The sequence below is a fragment of the Octodon degus genome, unplaced genomic scaffold, assembly GCF_000260255.1.
Source record: "Octodon degus isolate 3935 unplaced genomic scaffold, OctDeg1.0 scaffold00335, whole genome shotgun sequence".
NCBI classification, from domain to species: Eukaryota; Metazoa; Chordata; class Mammalia; order Rodentia; family Octodontidae; genus Octodon; species Octodon degus.
The window spans coordinates 777,257-791,763 of record NW_004524911.1 but is presented as its reverse complement, the minus strand read 5'-3'; the positions used below and the strand labels follow the sequence as shown (position 1 = coordinate 791,763).

At 42.9% G+C, this 14,507-nt stretch overlaps 1 protein-coding gene across 2 annotated transcripts in view; it reads left to right on the top strand.

The window, feature by feature from the left end:
• The window catches only part of Smc1a (structural maintenance of chromosomes 1A), a 47,684-nt gene extending 40,601 nt beyond the window's left edge, over window positions 1–7,083 (top strand). For both annotated transcript variants that reach the window (XM_004647893.3, XM_023708172.1), the window contains exons 20-25: window positions 1,508–1,664; window positions 2,557–2,711; window positions 2,828–2,979; window positions 4,062–4,131; window positions 4,418–4,528; window positions 5,194–7,083. In XM_004647893.3, coding sequence (XP_004647950.1) covers window positions 1,508–1,664; window positions 2,557–2,711; window positions 2,828–2,979; window positions 4,062–4,131; window positions 4,418–4,528; window positions 5,194–5,277 — 729 coding nt within the window. In that variant the 3' untranslated portion in view covers window positions 5,278–7,083. The remainder of the gene's footprint in view (window positions 1–1,507; window positions 1,665–2,556; window positions 2,712–2,827; window positions 2,980–4,061; window positions 4,132–4,417; window positions 4,529–5,193) is intronic.
• Window positions 7,084–14,507: the final 7,424 nt, after the last annotated feature.

Genomic DNA, 14,507 nt, shown 5'->3' with positions numbered 1-14,507 from the left:
TGTGTGGCCAGCTCAGCCCACCAGGGGGCGGGGCTGGCTGGCATGTGGTGCTGGAGGATTGAACCGCGGTCCTTGTGCTTTGCCAAGCTTGTTTCAAGTAGGTGCTTTAGACCACTGAGCCATCTCTCCAGCCCTATGTAGGCTTTTCTTGTCCAAGGTACCTATTTGGGTATTTACAAATACCTAATTGTAATTTATATTATTATTTAAGTATTAGTGTCAATAATATTTTATAACACAGTATATCTGTCATGTATTACAGAGGATGTACTAAATGCATCTGACTAGCAGTGTTAACTGTGGCTTACTTTTGGGGTAGGGCTTACATTATAAGCACCGTAAAAAAAATCACACTAGGGCTTATTTTTCAGTTAGGTCTTGTTTTTGGGAAAACACAGCATCCAGATTGTTTTCCTGTGCTTTTCCCCCACACTCATGTATGAGTGCATGAACGTACTCACATATGCACATATAATTGCTACCTACTACTGCCATACTAATATATAACTCTTTGAAGGTTTTGTTTTTGGTGGGGTTTTTTTGAGATAGAGTCTTGCTGTATAGTTAACTCAGGCTGGCCTAGAACACATTATGTAGCCCAGGCTGGCCTCAAACTCATGAGGGTCCTCCTGAGCTTTCTGAGTTCTGAGATTATAATCGTGGGCCATCACACCCCGCTACCTTTGGAGTTTTAATTCAAGAGTTGAGCATGAAGAACTCCATGACTTTTGCTAATGATGTTCTCAGCTACCTAGAAGACTGCTTCTCTCTGTGCTCACCCCATTTATCTTGTAAGCCTTAGCTTATACACATGCCCAGAAATCTTCTTTGACCTCAATCTGAGTTAGGTGCCCCTCTTAGGTGTGATTGAATAGTCTGCTTATTGTTGTTTTTGTATTCAACCTACAGTATTCTGATTGTCTACTTATGTGTCTTCTTCCTGAGCTTTTTAAATATGGGAAGGATGTCTCACAGGACATGACAACCCAGTGCCTTATACTTGGTAGGCATTCAATAAATAGTTGTTGACTAAAAGTGGCAGAAGGGTATAAACTCAGACATGCATTGCAGCAGCTGTAAAACCTAAACCAAGCTTGAGTGAAATTTGCTCAGATGTAATGATCTAAGAAGTTCCCTTAGTTATTATGGAGCTGTAAATAGAGTCCCAAGCAGCTTGTTGGGGGGGCCTTTAGGTTACTAGGCTAGTGCTAGCTTCTGGCCTAGGCTGACAGCCAGAAAGGTACTGCCAGCTGCTCCATCAGAGACAAAAATGTTGGCAGGGCCTTGGAGAAAGGCTAGAGATGTTAAAGCAGTGTAAGCCTGTAATTTCCAAGGCTGTGGGAACAGTTTACCATTGGCAGAATTGGGTAGAAGGAGCTAAGGTAGAGAAAAATAAGTTGCCTTCCTCATGGGAGTAGGTGTTCAAGCTCCTACCTGGTTAGTCCATCTGTGGGGCCTTGGCACAAGGGCTAGGCTCTCCTTAATGTTGTTGGACCTGGGGTTACAGGATGCCCAGGCTGAGGAGGAGATCAAACAGGAGATGAACACACTGCAGCAGAAGCTAAATGAGCAGCAAAGTGTCCTTCAACGTATTGCTGCCCCCAACATGAAGGCCATGGAAAAGCTGGAAAGTGTCCGAGACAAGTTCCAGGAAACTTCAGATGGTAAGATTTGGGTTTCTTCAGGTGCCTTAAATGAGAGCAGAAGACTAGAGGTATGCCAAGGGTCTTCTGCTACTATGTCAGAATACCTCCTATTTTTATATGATTTCTTTTTTTTCTGTTTTATTTTATTTCCAAAAGAATAAAAAATACATATGAGATATTAGAAATGACACACTATTTCAAAAAAAGCCCCAAACAAGATGATAGATATTAAACAGTGGTTTTTGTATTGCACATTGTTGTCATCAGTATAGTTCCTCCAATTACTAGGTATAAGCATGTGAAACAGTCACAATAAATGTCTGAAGCATTAAGTGCTCCTTTCAAAAGTGTGATAAGAAATTAGTAGTATAATCATCTTAGATGTCTTATGTATACACATACATGATTTTTCCCTTTTTTCAATTTTTACTCACCTAAATTGTTTTTTGTTTTAATTTTATTGAGAAAGAAGTAGCAATGAGACAGTTTTCAAAACAGGTTAGTAGGACAGTTACAATAATGAATACATTGCATATTGTTGTCTTTGTAGTAGTTATTCAGAGGACAAAATGCAGACATGATATCTTGTCTAAACAATATTAGTTCAAAACTTCATGATTTCTTACTTAAAACTCCCAAGTTCTTTAAACGGTGGGGGTTATCATACTTCAGTGACCTTCCCAAGTTCACAAAACTAGTTGGTGGTAGGCCCCAGGAAAGAGTGTTTCATGTGGCTCTAAGCCTGTGTGTGTTTCTGTATCCAGCAGTCTGTCCACTGGACACTTATCCTTTTCCCTGTGGGATGTCCTTGGCTTTGGATGGTCATTTGCAGATCATTCTTCTGTGATGTGATCCTCAGCCCTGGAAGAACCCAGGACACTGAGAGATCGTCTGTTCTTCCTTCTGGCAGAGTTTGAGGCAGCCCGAAAGCGAGCAAAGAAGGCCAAGCAGGCATTTGAACAGATTAAGAAGGAGCGGTTTGATCGTTTCAATGCTTGTTTTGAATCTGTGGCTACCAACATTGATGAAATCTATAAGGCTCTGTCCCGCAACAGCAGTGCCCAGGTAGGCTAGGGCCCCTTACCCAGCCAGCTCCTATCTTTCTAAGCTGCCCTTCTAAGCTTCATATCTCCATGTGTGTCCAGACTCTGATCTAGATCCTGTCGTTTTCACCTCTCCAGGCGTTCCTGGGCCCTGAGAACCCTGAGGAACCCTACTTAGATGGCATCAACTATAACTGTGTGGCTCCTGGCAAACGCTTCCGGCCTATGGATAACCTGTCAGGCGGGGAAAAGACGGTAGCAGCTCTAGCCCTGCTCTTTGCCATCCACAGGTAAGGCTGTGCTCTCAGGGCAATTGGCAGATCAGCTGTACTGATTTTACCAGAGGGTTAGGCCTAAGGCTGTGAAAATACCTGCAAAGGTGAGGATGTTCTGGTGGCATTTGAAGTGCATCCTTATTTTCTTATCTACAATTTGTCTGGCCTTGGTTGGGGAGAGAGGGGAGGCTGTCTTCCCATGCACCGTCATCTGCTCAGCGTGTCCTCACTGACCCCTCTCTGTATTCAGTCCCAACTCCAGACTTGCTCACATACTAGATGGCTAATAAGCATATTCTGTGCAAATCTAGCTTGACCTTCCACCCTTTCACATATCCTTGTTCTCCCTTCCCTCTAGGAATCCCTGTTTAACCACTGTCACATAACTGACACACTCACAGTGCCAGTGTACTTGAGTTTGAGCCTTGTAACTTAATGTTTAATTGAAGTAGCATCATTCTGCAAGCATTTTGTGTATGAGTGTTGCTCTGTACCAGATCCTTTGGTGGGACTGGGGATAGAGATGAGTCAGACTTCATCTCTGGTAGGGAGGAGCTTACAGACTAGTGGAAGCCAAACACAAGCATTTTGCTATGCATGGTACCTGAATGAGCATGGGTGCTGCGGATATACAGACAAGGTACACCTAATCCATTCTGGGGAAGGGCATGGGTGGCCTGGGGAAAGTTTTTGAGGGGAAATGACACTTGAACAGGAATATAAATTTGCCAAGGAGGCCAGCAGTTGTTCTTGGCTAAGGGTGCTACCTGTGCAGAGGCAGGGAGGCATGGCAGAACATGATGTGTGTAGGGGTGGGATGGATAGCTTGGTCAGTGTGGTCAGAGGTGAGACCACTTCTCTCTCCCCAGCCAGCCTGGAAATTCTCGAAATCACCATGTTCTTCATGGTTCTGTAGGATTTTGGATCACAAGTACAGAGGAGAGCTTGGTTGATGTATTGGCTTTAGAGGCTCAGCAGCATTCAGACCTAGGCTTTTTAGTCTCTTGTGAATTAGAGGGGAAAGCTAGCATTTGAGGTCCAATCCTGCTTTGCTGCCCCCTCCCTTGGTATCAGCTTATCTACTGGTTCCCTCCTAGCTACAAGCCAGCTCCCTTCTTTGTCCTGGATGAAATTGATGCTGCCTTGGATAACACCAACATTGGCAAGGTGGGTGCAAGGAAAGTAAGACCCAGGAGGGAGGCTCCTAGGTTGGGGGTGGATTTCAGGGAGCAACTCCTTAGTGTGCCCTAGTTGTTCTGCTGCATGCTTTTTGAGCCTGGGAGGCTGGGCCCACTGTCATTCATGCCATGGTAGTCAGTAGCTTTTTTTTCAGCTTCTCTGCCTCTGAGCCTTCCACTCCACCCCACCTCCTCTACCTAATTGTTCAGATTAGAAAATATGGGTGTGCGTGTGAGTTTGAGCCTTGCTAAGTGCCTGGTGGCCCCTCCCACAGGTGGCAAATTACATCAAAGAGCAGTCAACTTGCAACTTCCAGGCCATCGTCATCTCTCTCAAGGAGGAGTTCTACACCAAGGCTGAGAGCCTCATTGGAGTCTATCCTGAGGTAGGGCAGACCTGGCTCAGGAGCTAGTCCCACTCTCTGCCTGACTCCCCAGGGCAGGAAGGGAAGACTGCAGTGGAATGGCAAGGGATGAGAGAGCATAATGAATCAGGTCCTGTCCTGCCATCTGGACTTATTGGAGCCCTGCCCTGGAAGATTAGCTAGCCTAGCTGGGCAGGGATGTTACATTTGGGACTGGTAGAAAGACCAGGCAGAAGCGCCTACTTTGGCAAGTGCAGGGACCAGGGTTTAATGCCTATTCCTGCATGCTGTGCCAGCCCCACCCCCAGGGCACATTGAGCTAGCGACTGAGTCCAGGTATGGGGGCACACTCCTCTAATTCCAGCACTGGGGAGGCTGCAAACAGGAGGATCACTGTGAGTCTAAGCTGTGTAGTAAGACTATGTACCAAATACATTTTTTAAAAAATGGAAAAAAAAGGAAGACCAGGCAGAGGCAGCTAGGCAATAGAGAAAGGAAGAAAATACATAGGTAGGCAGAGAGAAAATATATGGGAACAAGAACATCTTTTCCCACCCATAGAGATTTATTGCCTCGGCTTTGAGCAGGTACATAGGGAGGAGGGTTTGAAGCCCTTGGTTCTGGGGCACTAGACCCCTCTTAATTCTCTCCTTATAATTGTTTTCTTTTTCTTCCTCCTCCTTTAGCAAGGGGACTGTGTGATCAGCAAAGTCCTGACCTTCGACCTCACCAAGTACCCAGATGCCAATCCAAACCCCAATGAACAGTAGCAGTAGTTCTATCAATTCATCCAGTCTGGATCCCAAACTGCCTTTCTCCTAATCTCTGGATATTTGGCCCCCAACCTTCTTACCCCACCTAGCCCTGTTTGACATAATCGTAGAATTTAGGCACTGCTCTCAAACATGAAGAGGAATAGAGATTATGTTAGGTCTGGAGCAAAAAATCCTGAGTTACAGGGGACATCTGGCCCCTGGAAGGAGGTGCTGAGCTGAATTGAGCTGACAATGGCTATCAGTCCATCCCCCTCCTAAACCCCACCTAGCCCATTACCCATAATCATGAGTCTCTTGGTCCCCTTCCACACTGTGTGGTTATGTATGTGTGCATATGTGTGTCTGCCTGTATGCATGTGGGTATGTTTGGAAAATAATGAAATACATTGGAGATCAGTCTTAGAAGAAGCCTAGGCTGAATGTGATTCAAAAGAGAGCTTAGGATGACAGCACCCCAGTGTTGGATCAAGGTTCTGGGTTCCTCATGGGAGTTTTAGGCTGTCTCAGGAAAGTGCCCTCATTCACTCGTTAATTGTACTCATTCATGTGTTTATCAAACATATGCTGAACCCTTTAATGCTTAGAATACTAAGTTGAATCTGACATCTCTCCTGGTAGGAAATGCAATGGGTTCATGAATTACTGCAGTTAGCCAAGTGTCTCAAGTACTTCAAATATGAGAAGAGGATGATCTCCAGGCTTCTTGGAGAAAGTCACATTTGAGCTTGACCTTGACAAATTGGTAGGATTTAGTCAGGCACTAGGAGCTGAGCATAGGCTCTGGGGACAGACAATTATCGGTTCTGATCCCTTTTTTTTTATCACTTACCAGTAGTTTGACACTGGGCAACAGTTCCATGCCTCAGTTCCCTCATCTGTAAAAATGGGGCTAATGATATTACCTACCTCATAGGACTTAATAATGTCAAGCTCCCCACTGGAGCTTTATCCATGTGTAAAGCCCAACAGGTGCCAACCTTTTAGAATATAAGCTTTCTCAAGCCTGGACCCCTGAAGACTTCTGATCCCAGCTTTTAGGGACAGAAAGTACCTCCAAATCTGGGAGGTACTGAACTGTGGTTACTGGGAAAGTTTCAGGACACTGATGGGTTTTACCAGATAAGTGAAGGGCTTTAGAAAGCCTGCAGCTTCAACCATGTTTCTAAGCAGGTACCTAGACTCCAACGTGGGATGTGAGGAACTAGAGAGAAAGGTACCCTGGATCATATCCCAGCCTAACTTGTGTGGGTATTAGGAATTACCCTCATTAGCTTCAAGGACTACGGAGCCACAAAGCCAATTGCGATGAGTTCAGTCTTCAGTCATTACACTTAATTTGTGAGTTTTTTCCTTTTCTTTTTTTTTTTCTTTTTAAGGTTAAATCAGGGCTGGTGATATATAGCTCAGTAATAGCACATGCTTAGCCTGTGCAAGCCCCTATGTGTCATCACCAGCACTGCCAAAAAAGTTCTGATTATTCAAGTAATGCATGAATCTTATCTTTTTGAGAAATTATGTTGTTATAGATGAAGGTAGTCTCATTCAGCTGCCAACTATTGCTCCTTCCCCTGTTGCCTATTATGTTTATTGTACTTCCACCTAGACTTTTTAAATAGTTTTACATACATATGTGAGATCACTGAGAATGTTTTGTATCCAATTCAAATGTTCTATTGAATTGCTCTCTGATTTGCTTTCTTTACTGGATAATGTTTTGAGATCTGTGCATGTTGATAGAGTGTAAATCAGTCCATCCTCTATAATTGTAATTGTAATTGCCATCATGTGAATCTACCACATTTTCCCCTTTCTCTTGTGATGGACATTTAAGACTTTTTGTTACTATAAAATACTACATAGGAGTATCCCCTATATCTTTGTGGAAGTGTGTGTGTGTGTGTGTGTGTGTGTGTGTGTGTGTTAATTTACCTAGGATTGATTCCTAGAAGTGGAGATGCAGCCATAGGACGTTTATGTGTGTTTTTAATAGGCATTTCCAAATTGCCCTCCTTTACTATTTCTTTGGTATTTTTCTTGAGGTAGTACATTGTTAGAGGTTTATCCTGAGTAGTAATAATCATGAAGTCATAGATTTGATGTGTTAATTATGTATTTTTCTAATACATATTAAAAGGCATGACTATCTAAACAAGAAATTTGTCTGTGTTCAACTGAAGAAGTCACATACCGCCAGTAGTACATGTGTCATAATTTGACAAATATTGAAATAGTTTGGGGATCAGAGCTGATCGAATCCTATCCATAGAAGTTTGTACAGGTTACTTCACCACTGAGCCTCAATTTCCTCATTTAAAGGGAGATAATAAATACGTACGTTGCAACAGTGAAAGGAAGATTATGTGAAACGTGTTTAGAACACTGACAGACGTAGATTGCCACAACTTTTGGGGTGGGGAGCATTTCAGATAGGGTCTTATTTATTGTATACTTTTAGACTGGCCTTGAGCTCATCGTGATCCTGCCTCAGCCTAGTGAGTGCTAGGATTGCAAGCATGTGCCAATAGGCCTGACCACTACAGTTTTTTAAAGGTAGCAACTGGGGGCCAGAGAGATGGCTCAGTGGAATAAACACTTCCCTGGCAAGCACAAGGGCCTGAGTTCAACCCCCGGTTCCACAATAAATAAATAAATAAATAAATAAATAAATAAATAAATAAATAAATGTAGCAATTACTGCCCTTCTAACTTTACAAGTGAGAAAACTGAGGCCCCAACAGGGTTTCCAGTTTATTCTATTGCTTTTCCACTATAAAAGGTGTTTATTAAACATGGCTGTACATCAGAGTCATTTATGAAGCTTTTTCTTCCCCAAGCAGCATATACACAGGTGAAAAATATAATACAGAAAGGCTTATAATGAAGAACAGCATTTCCCTGCTGCATCCCTATATCCAAAGGATGTGGAGTTCTTTAAAAACAAGTTGCTCTTGCCCTGCCTCTAGAAATCTGACTCAGTAGGTGTGGGTAATTGCTCAGAAAATTAACCCTTACCTCAAGGATAGAAAGGATTACACATTAGGCCCTGGCATGGGAATGCAAGTGCTACAATGGAACTCTTAAGTACGTAAGTTCTGAGGATTAGGAATGTGAGATGACTTGTCCAAAATTCCAATGGTTTAGTGGAAGAGCCTAGATTTCCACTTGAATCTCTTTGTGCTTTCCCACTGCTTTTTCCTTTTGTACCTCATCACTTCACATCATTGTGAGGGAACACATTTCAGTGAGGCTATGCTCAATAGAGGTTGGGCACTGCAGCATAGTGCTAAAAGCAAGATGGATTCAAGTAAAATTCCTAAGCTTGATTGGAGGAAAGGGTTAACTTCCTTAACACCCAGTTTCCTTGGTTTGGTGAGTTGAAGAGTACTGTAAAATAGTATTCCCTTCATTGGTCTCTTGACTGGGAGACACAGTGTTGCACACCAGGAACACAAAGATAGGTACAAGGCTTTACCTGCTTTTGAAGAGCTCACTGTCTACTTACAGAATCAATTCTTTTATTTATTTATTTATTTATTTATTTATTTATTTATTTATTTTTGTGTGTGGCCAGCTCAGCCCACCAGGGGGCAGGGCTGGCTGGCATGTGGTGCTGGAGGATTGAACTGCGGTCCCTGTGCTTTGCTTGGCTTAGCTTGTTCTAAGTAGGTGCTTTAGACCACTGAGCCATCTCACCAGCCCAGAATCAATTCTTAAGATGTCTGTTAACCATATAAGATCAGCTCTGACAGAAGCACAGGAGAGACATCCAGCTTAGGAATGTCGAGGGCATCCTCTAAGGGGAGACATGAACTAAGACTTGAGTAACTGGTAGGAACTGGCTCATTAAGGACATTCCAAAATAGCAACAAATCCAGGAATACTGAAACAAAGATCCCTGGGGTAAGGAAATAACAGCAAACAAAGCCAGAGGTAGTCAGAAACTACGATGAAAGAGGGTTGTAAGTAGCTAGAGTTTGGATTTACCTCATGGGACAGTCTGGTTCCCAAATTGGTTGTACACTAGAGACTCAGTTTCAGCAAGTCTGTTGCAACCTTGGACTTTCAAATGCTTATCAAGGTCACCACAGGGCTAGTGTGCTGCCGATTTTAGAACCATAGCTTGAAGGCAGTGGGAAGCTGTGATACTAGTTTAAGCAGAAGAGACCAGTTGAGATGTGAATTAAACCTGTTTCTGGCCAGTCAACCATGGTGGAAATGGATTAGGTTAGATGTTTGTGCTTTATTGTGTTTATACCTATAAGTTTCCCTAATACTCAATGCCTCACACTATTATGTTTGCTTATTTTGTCTAAATAAGCTGTAAGTACCACAAGGGTGGGCCTGAGGATATCTTGCTTCCCAGTATATCCTCAGCGAAAAGCAGTGCCTGGCATAACATGCTTCAGTAACGATCAAATGCATATATGAAGAATGCATTTATAAGGGAGAGAATGAAAATTGGAAGATGGGAAACTTCACAAGACCAGGAGACAGGCTCTAGAATAGGGCAAGGGAAATAGGAACAGACTGGAGGTGATGAGCTGTGAGCTGTTGAGCTGATGTACCCAGTGACTGATTACTGGATGTGAAAAGTGACAGGGATGATAGAATGAGTACTCATGAATTACCTATCCTACTTCTTTTTCCTCATCCATCTCTGAATTAGAATCTTCCAGCTTCTTGGGAACCTGAAACTCCTCCCCTAAATTAAACATGCTGTGATCTCTCCACTCTTCCCCAAGCCACTGATTAATGAATTTAGTTGGATAAATCTGACTAAGCACCTCCTGTGTGCAGTGGGGCTCTTCCCAGCCAAGATGACAACTCCTTTCCTACCTCAAGAGATGTTTTTGAGGTAGGACTCATATCCCTTACCCAATCACATATAATAAGATACCCAGAATGTCAGACTTGTGAGAGAATTTAGAGACTGTCCAATCTCTAAGGCCCAGGGAAGGGATTAATTTCCCAAGGTCCAACTGCTAGGAAGTATTGGAGCCAGAACTGAAACCCAGTTTATCTGTGCATATCACCTTTAGAACCTTGATCTTGGTCCACTCCCACTATGGATCAGAACAGGCACAGGTGGTTAGGGAGAAGGTGGGGCTTGAACATTGAAGGTCAGTGTACTAGACAGCCAGACAGGTTCCTTGCCAGTTACATTGCCACTTCATGGATACCCTCAGCAAGCTCACCATGTCAGAAGTCCCACAGCTAAGGAGTTTCTATAGCATTAAGTTGCCATGCTTCATTCCATGTGCTATTACAGTGTTGGCCATAGATGAGGAGATTGGAATAGTATGTGGCACAAGACTGTCGACCTCTAGGCTGACCAGCAGCCTCTTAGGTGGACTAACAGGATTATACCTCATAAAGGTGAGGTAAATCTAAAAGTAGATTTATAAAACAATCAGACCTCTTAAGGAAACTGACTGTGAGGTATTCAGAACTAAACAGTTATGATTTGTTGAGACACGGTGGTGGATGAGGGATGACCAGAAACTAGCAAAAGCAAAGAGAAGCTGTAGAAATCATAAATGAGCATAAATCATGGTATACTTGTATTGTGAAATCATGGGAACATAAGATACGAAAGCCACAAAACAGCAAGGCAATAATGGGCCAAAACAGTGTTTCATGCTTCAAAGCTATGAAGAAATAGTAGTCATGATGTACCAGGACAAAACTAATGTGAAGGTCAGGCGTGATGGTGCACACCTGTAGTTTCAGCACTCAAGGATTGCCACAAGGTTGAAGCCGGTTTGAACTACATTGGAGACCCTGTTAAGAAACAAAATAGAAGGATTTTTTTTTTGCTCCGAATGCCTTCAGGGCAGGTTTGGCTGGCTTGAGTTGTGGGGATCGAACCACAGCCACCTGAGCCTGACAGCTCTGGGGAAGCAGCCACTTAAAGAACTGAACTAAGGCCAGGCCCCCAAGAAATAAAACAACCGTGAGATCCAGAGCAGTTTAAATAGACAAGATCTATGCGATAGTAGAAGTAATGAGACTCAGCCACGAGGTAGTGGGACAGTAGCAGTAAGGCAACCAGGAGGGAAAAGGCAGTAGGACTTACAAGGCAAGCAGAAGCTACATCACAGAACATATAGAGTTAGTAGGGACTGAAGGGTCATGAACCTGCAAAAGTTGGGAAGCAACAAAAGCCATGGCTAGCTACTAGGGGAGCAGGAAGAAGTTAGCAGTAGGAGGAACGGGACTGCGGTCAGAAAGTCGCTGAGTCATCATTTGAGGAGTGACCCAGAAAAGGGAGCACCAGTTGCCTGCACCTAAGGAGGTGACAGATGAGCCAAGGTCTAGAGAGCTGCTCTGGTTCATGAACCATTTTCAAATTCCTGTTCTTCCAACAGGCTGCATCATAGCTTTTTTTGTCCTCTTTATTTCCCTGTACTTTCGTAAGTTGCCATCAATAAACTGTATCTTTGTTATAATTTAAAAGAGGTTAACACTGTTGTGTGAGGTTTAGATGGGTGGAGAGCAGATCAGAAGTTATTCCTGATGGGTTTGAAGCAAAAGATACAGTGATGGGGCCAGATGTGGTGATGTGGTGGCACACACCTGTTATCCAGCACTTGAGAGGCTGAGGCAGGAGGATTGCCACAAGTTCAAGGACAGCCTAAACTACAAAGTGAGACCCTGTCCCCAAAAAAGAAAAAAAATAAGACTTTGGAAATTGGTTTTTTATCATGCCACAATGCTACCTGCATTTTTCTTTTTCTTTCTTTCCTTTTTTTTTTTTTTTTTTTTTTTTTCTTTTTTTTTTTTTTTTTTTTTTTTTGTATTTAGGACAGGGTGTACAGGGTCTCACTGCATAGATCAGATTTGTAGTGATCCTCCATTTACAGCTTCCCAAGCACTGGGATTACAGGCGAGCACCGCCACACCCAGTCTTAATCGCCATCTCAGCGCACCCCTGGGGCGGAGCCGGCATGGTAGGCCCAGGGGATTGAACTCCCAGCCCCTCCATCTGCCTAAGCATGCACTTTAATCCTCTGAGCTATTTGGCTGGCCCTGTATTTTTCATTGCTTACTTATTGGCTTAATTTTCTCATTCATCTACTTCTCATTTATTCACTTATTTATGCATTCATAACTCACTTATTCATGCATTAATGTATGTATTCATTCATTTGCTTATTTGTTCTTTCCTGTATCTGCTCACATCATTTTTCTATCCATTCCTTCTGCAAGCTTATGTTCAAATTCTGATGCATGTTATGCCCTGTACTAGGTTCTGGGGATAACATACTCCCTGCCCCTCCAGGAATTCACAGTTTAACTGGGGACCCAGACAAGTAAGTGGGTAAGTGCATGAGGTGTGGAAAATGATATAATGGAAGCCCAGATGAGGTGAAGGAGCATATAGGAAGTACTGCATGATTCTCCTTGGGCTGGGGCAAGGTTAGAGACAATCAAGAAGGCCTCTATAAGGAGAGGGTATTTGAACTGAGTCTTGAACTTGGTGTTTACCATGTGGGAAAGAAGCCCACAATATTCTGTGGAATAGAAGTGGTGAAAGCAAAGCATTCAAGCATAGCTTTGATCCTATAAACAGTGAAACACTGGAGGAGGGTTTGAGTCAGGGGAGTGACTGATTGTTGGGTTAGGAATTCCTGATAGCTGGTGTGAAGAAAGGTTGGCATGAGGCACTGTCCTAAATAATGTAAGTGAAGAAAGTGCATGTAAGTGTCATAATGAATGAGAACTTAGGAGCGCCCTTGAAGAGGGAGACCGAAATTCACCAGAGGACTGGGAAGACTTGGAGAAGATGAGGGAGGGGGGTGGAATTTTAGTTGAACTTTAAAGAATATTCCAGAAGGATTTTTTTTTGGCTGGCTCGGAATGCCTACAGGGCATGTTTGGCTGGCTGGAGTTGTGGGGATCAAACCACAGCAACCTAAGGCTGACTACTTTGTTGAAGCAGCCACTTAAACAACTCAGCTAAGGGGCAGGCCCCTTTTAATAAGGATTTTTTTTTTATGCTCCAAATGCCTTCAGGGCAGGTTTGGCTGACCGGAGTTGGGATCGAACCACAGCAACCTGGGCCTGACTGCTTCGTTGAAGCAGCCATTTAAAGAACTGAGCTACGGGGCAGGCCCCCTGCATATCTACTTTTGATAATTTTTCCTTCTAGCAGTGTTCCTTTTTCTGTAGTTTTGTTTTTTTCCTTTTTCAGAGTTTTCCTTTATCATATATTCCATTTCTTCAAAACCTCTATTACACAAAGAATTTTACTAGGTCTAGTCCCCAACCCAGGAGTGCTATCTAGATTCTTTCATCTCCTTTTCTTTTCTCTTTTTTTTTCTGGCAGAACCAGGGATTGAACTCAGGCCCTTGTGCTTGCCAGGGAAGCACTTATTCCACTGAGCCATCTCCCTGGACCTTCATCTCCTTTTCAAGTCTGGACTACTTGCTTTCTAAGACCTGATATGTAGCTATCATTTTGTAATTTTCCTTCATTGCTTTCCATAATTATATTCATTATTTGTTAGTTCCCTGGTCTATTGTTTGTTTGTTTGTTTGTTTGTTTGTTTGTTTTTCTCCATCATTTTGATGGAACACATCCTTAGGTAAATTTCTCAAAAAGGTTGTATAGAAAGTAGACATCTTAAATCTCTTCATATCTGAAAATACTTTTATTCCATCTTCATACATGACTATAAAGTTTATGGTTCAATATTTTCCTACATAACTCTGAAGGCAGTGTTCCATTTATTTCTAGCATCCAGTTTTAAGGGTAAGAAATTCATTATCAATCTCACTGCTGTAAGGTAACTTCTCATCCATTTTTCTCCTCTCCTTTCAGGACCCCAAGGACACACAACTGTTTCACAGGTCCCGGAGGTTGTTTTCATTCTTTCTCTTTTCTTCAGATTAGTTTATTTCTCTTGTTCAATCTTCAGGTTAACTCATTCTTTCCTCTATTCTCCCCAGTTTGCTATTAGCTCATGCATCAAGGCTGTTTGTTTGGTGGTACTGGGAATTGAACCCAAGCCTTCAAAATGAGCTATATACTAAGGTCTTTTACTTTTTTTAAATTTTTTTTTTCTTAGAAATTGTTTTATTTTTCATCAGCCTCATTCCCACTTTGCTGAAGAGTCGGCAGAACAGCTCAAGACCACTCGGTGGTGGTTCCTACCCACTCAGTGGCCTGCGCGGTGGGGGCTGCAGACCAATCTTCTGTGGCCGGCTGAGCACTCCAGTCT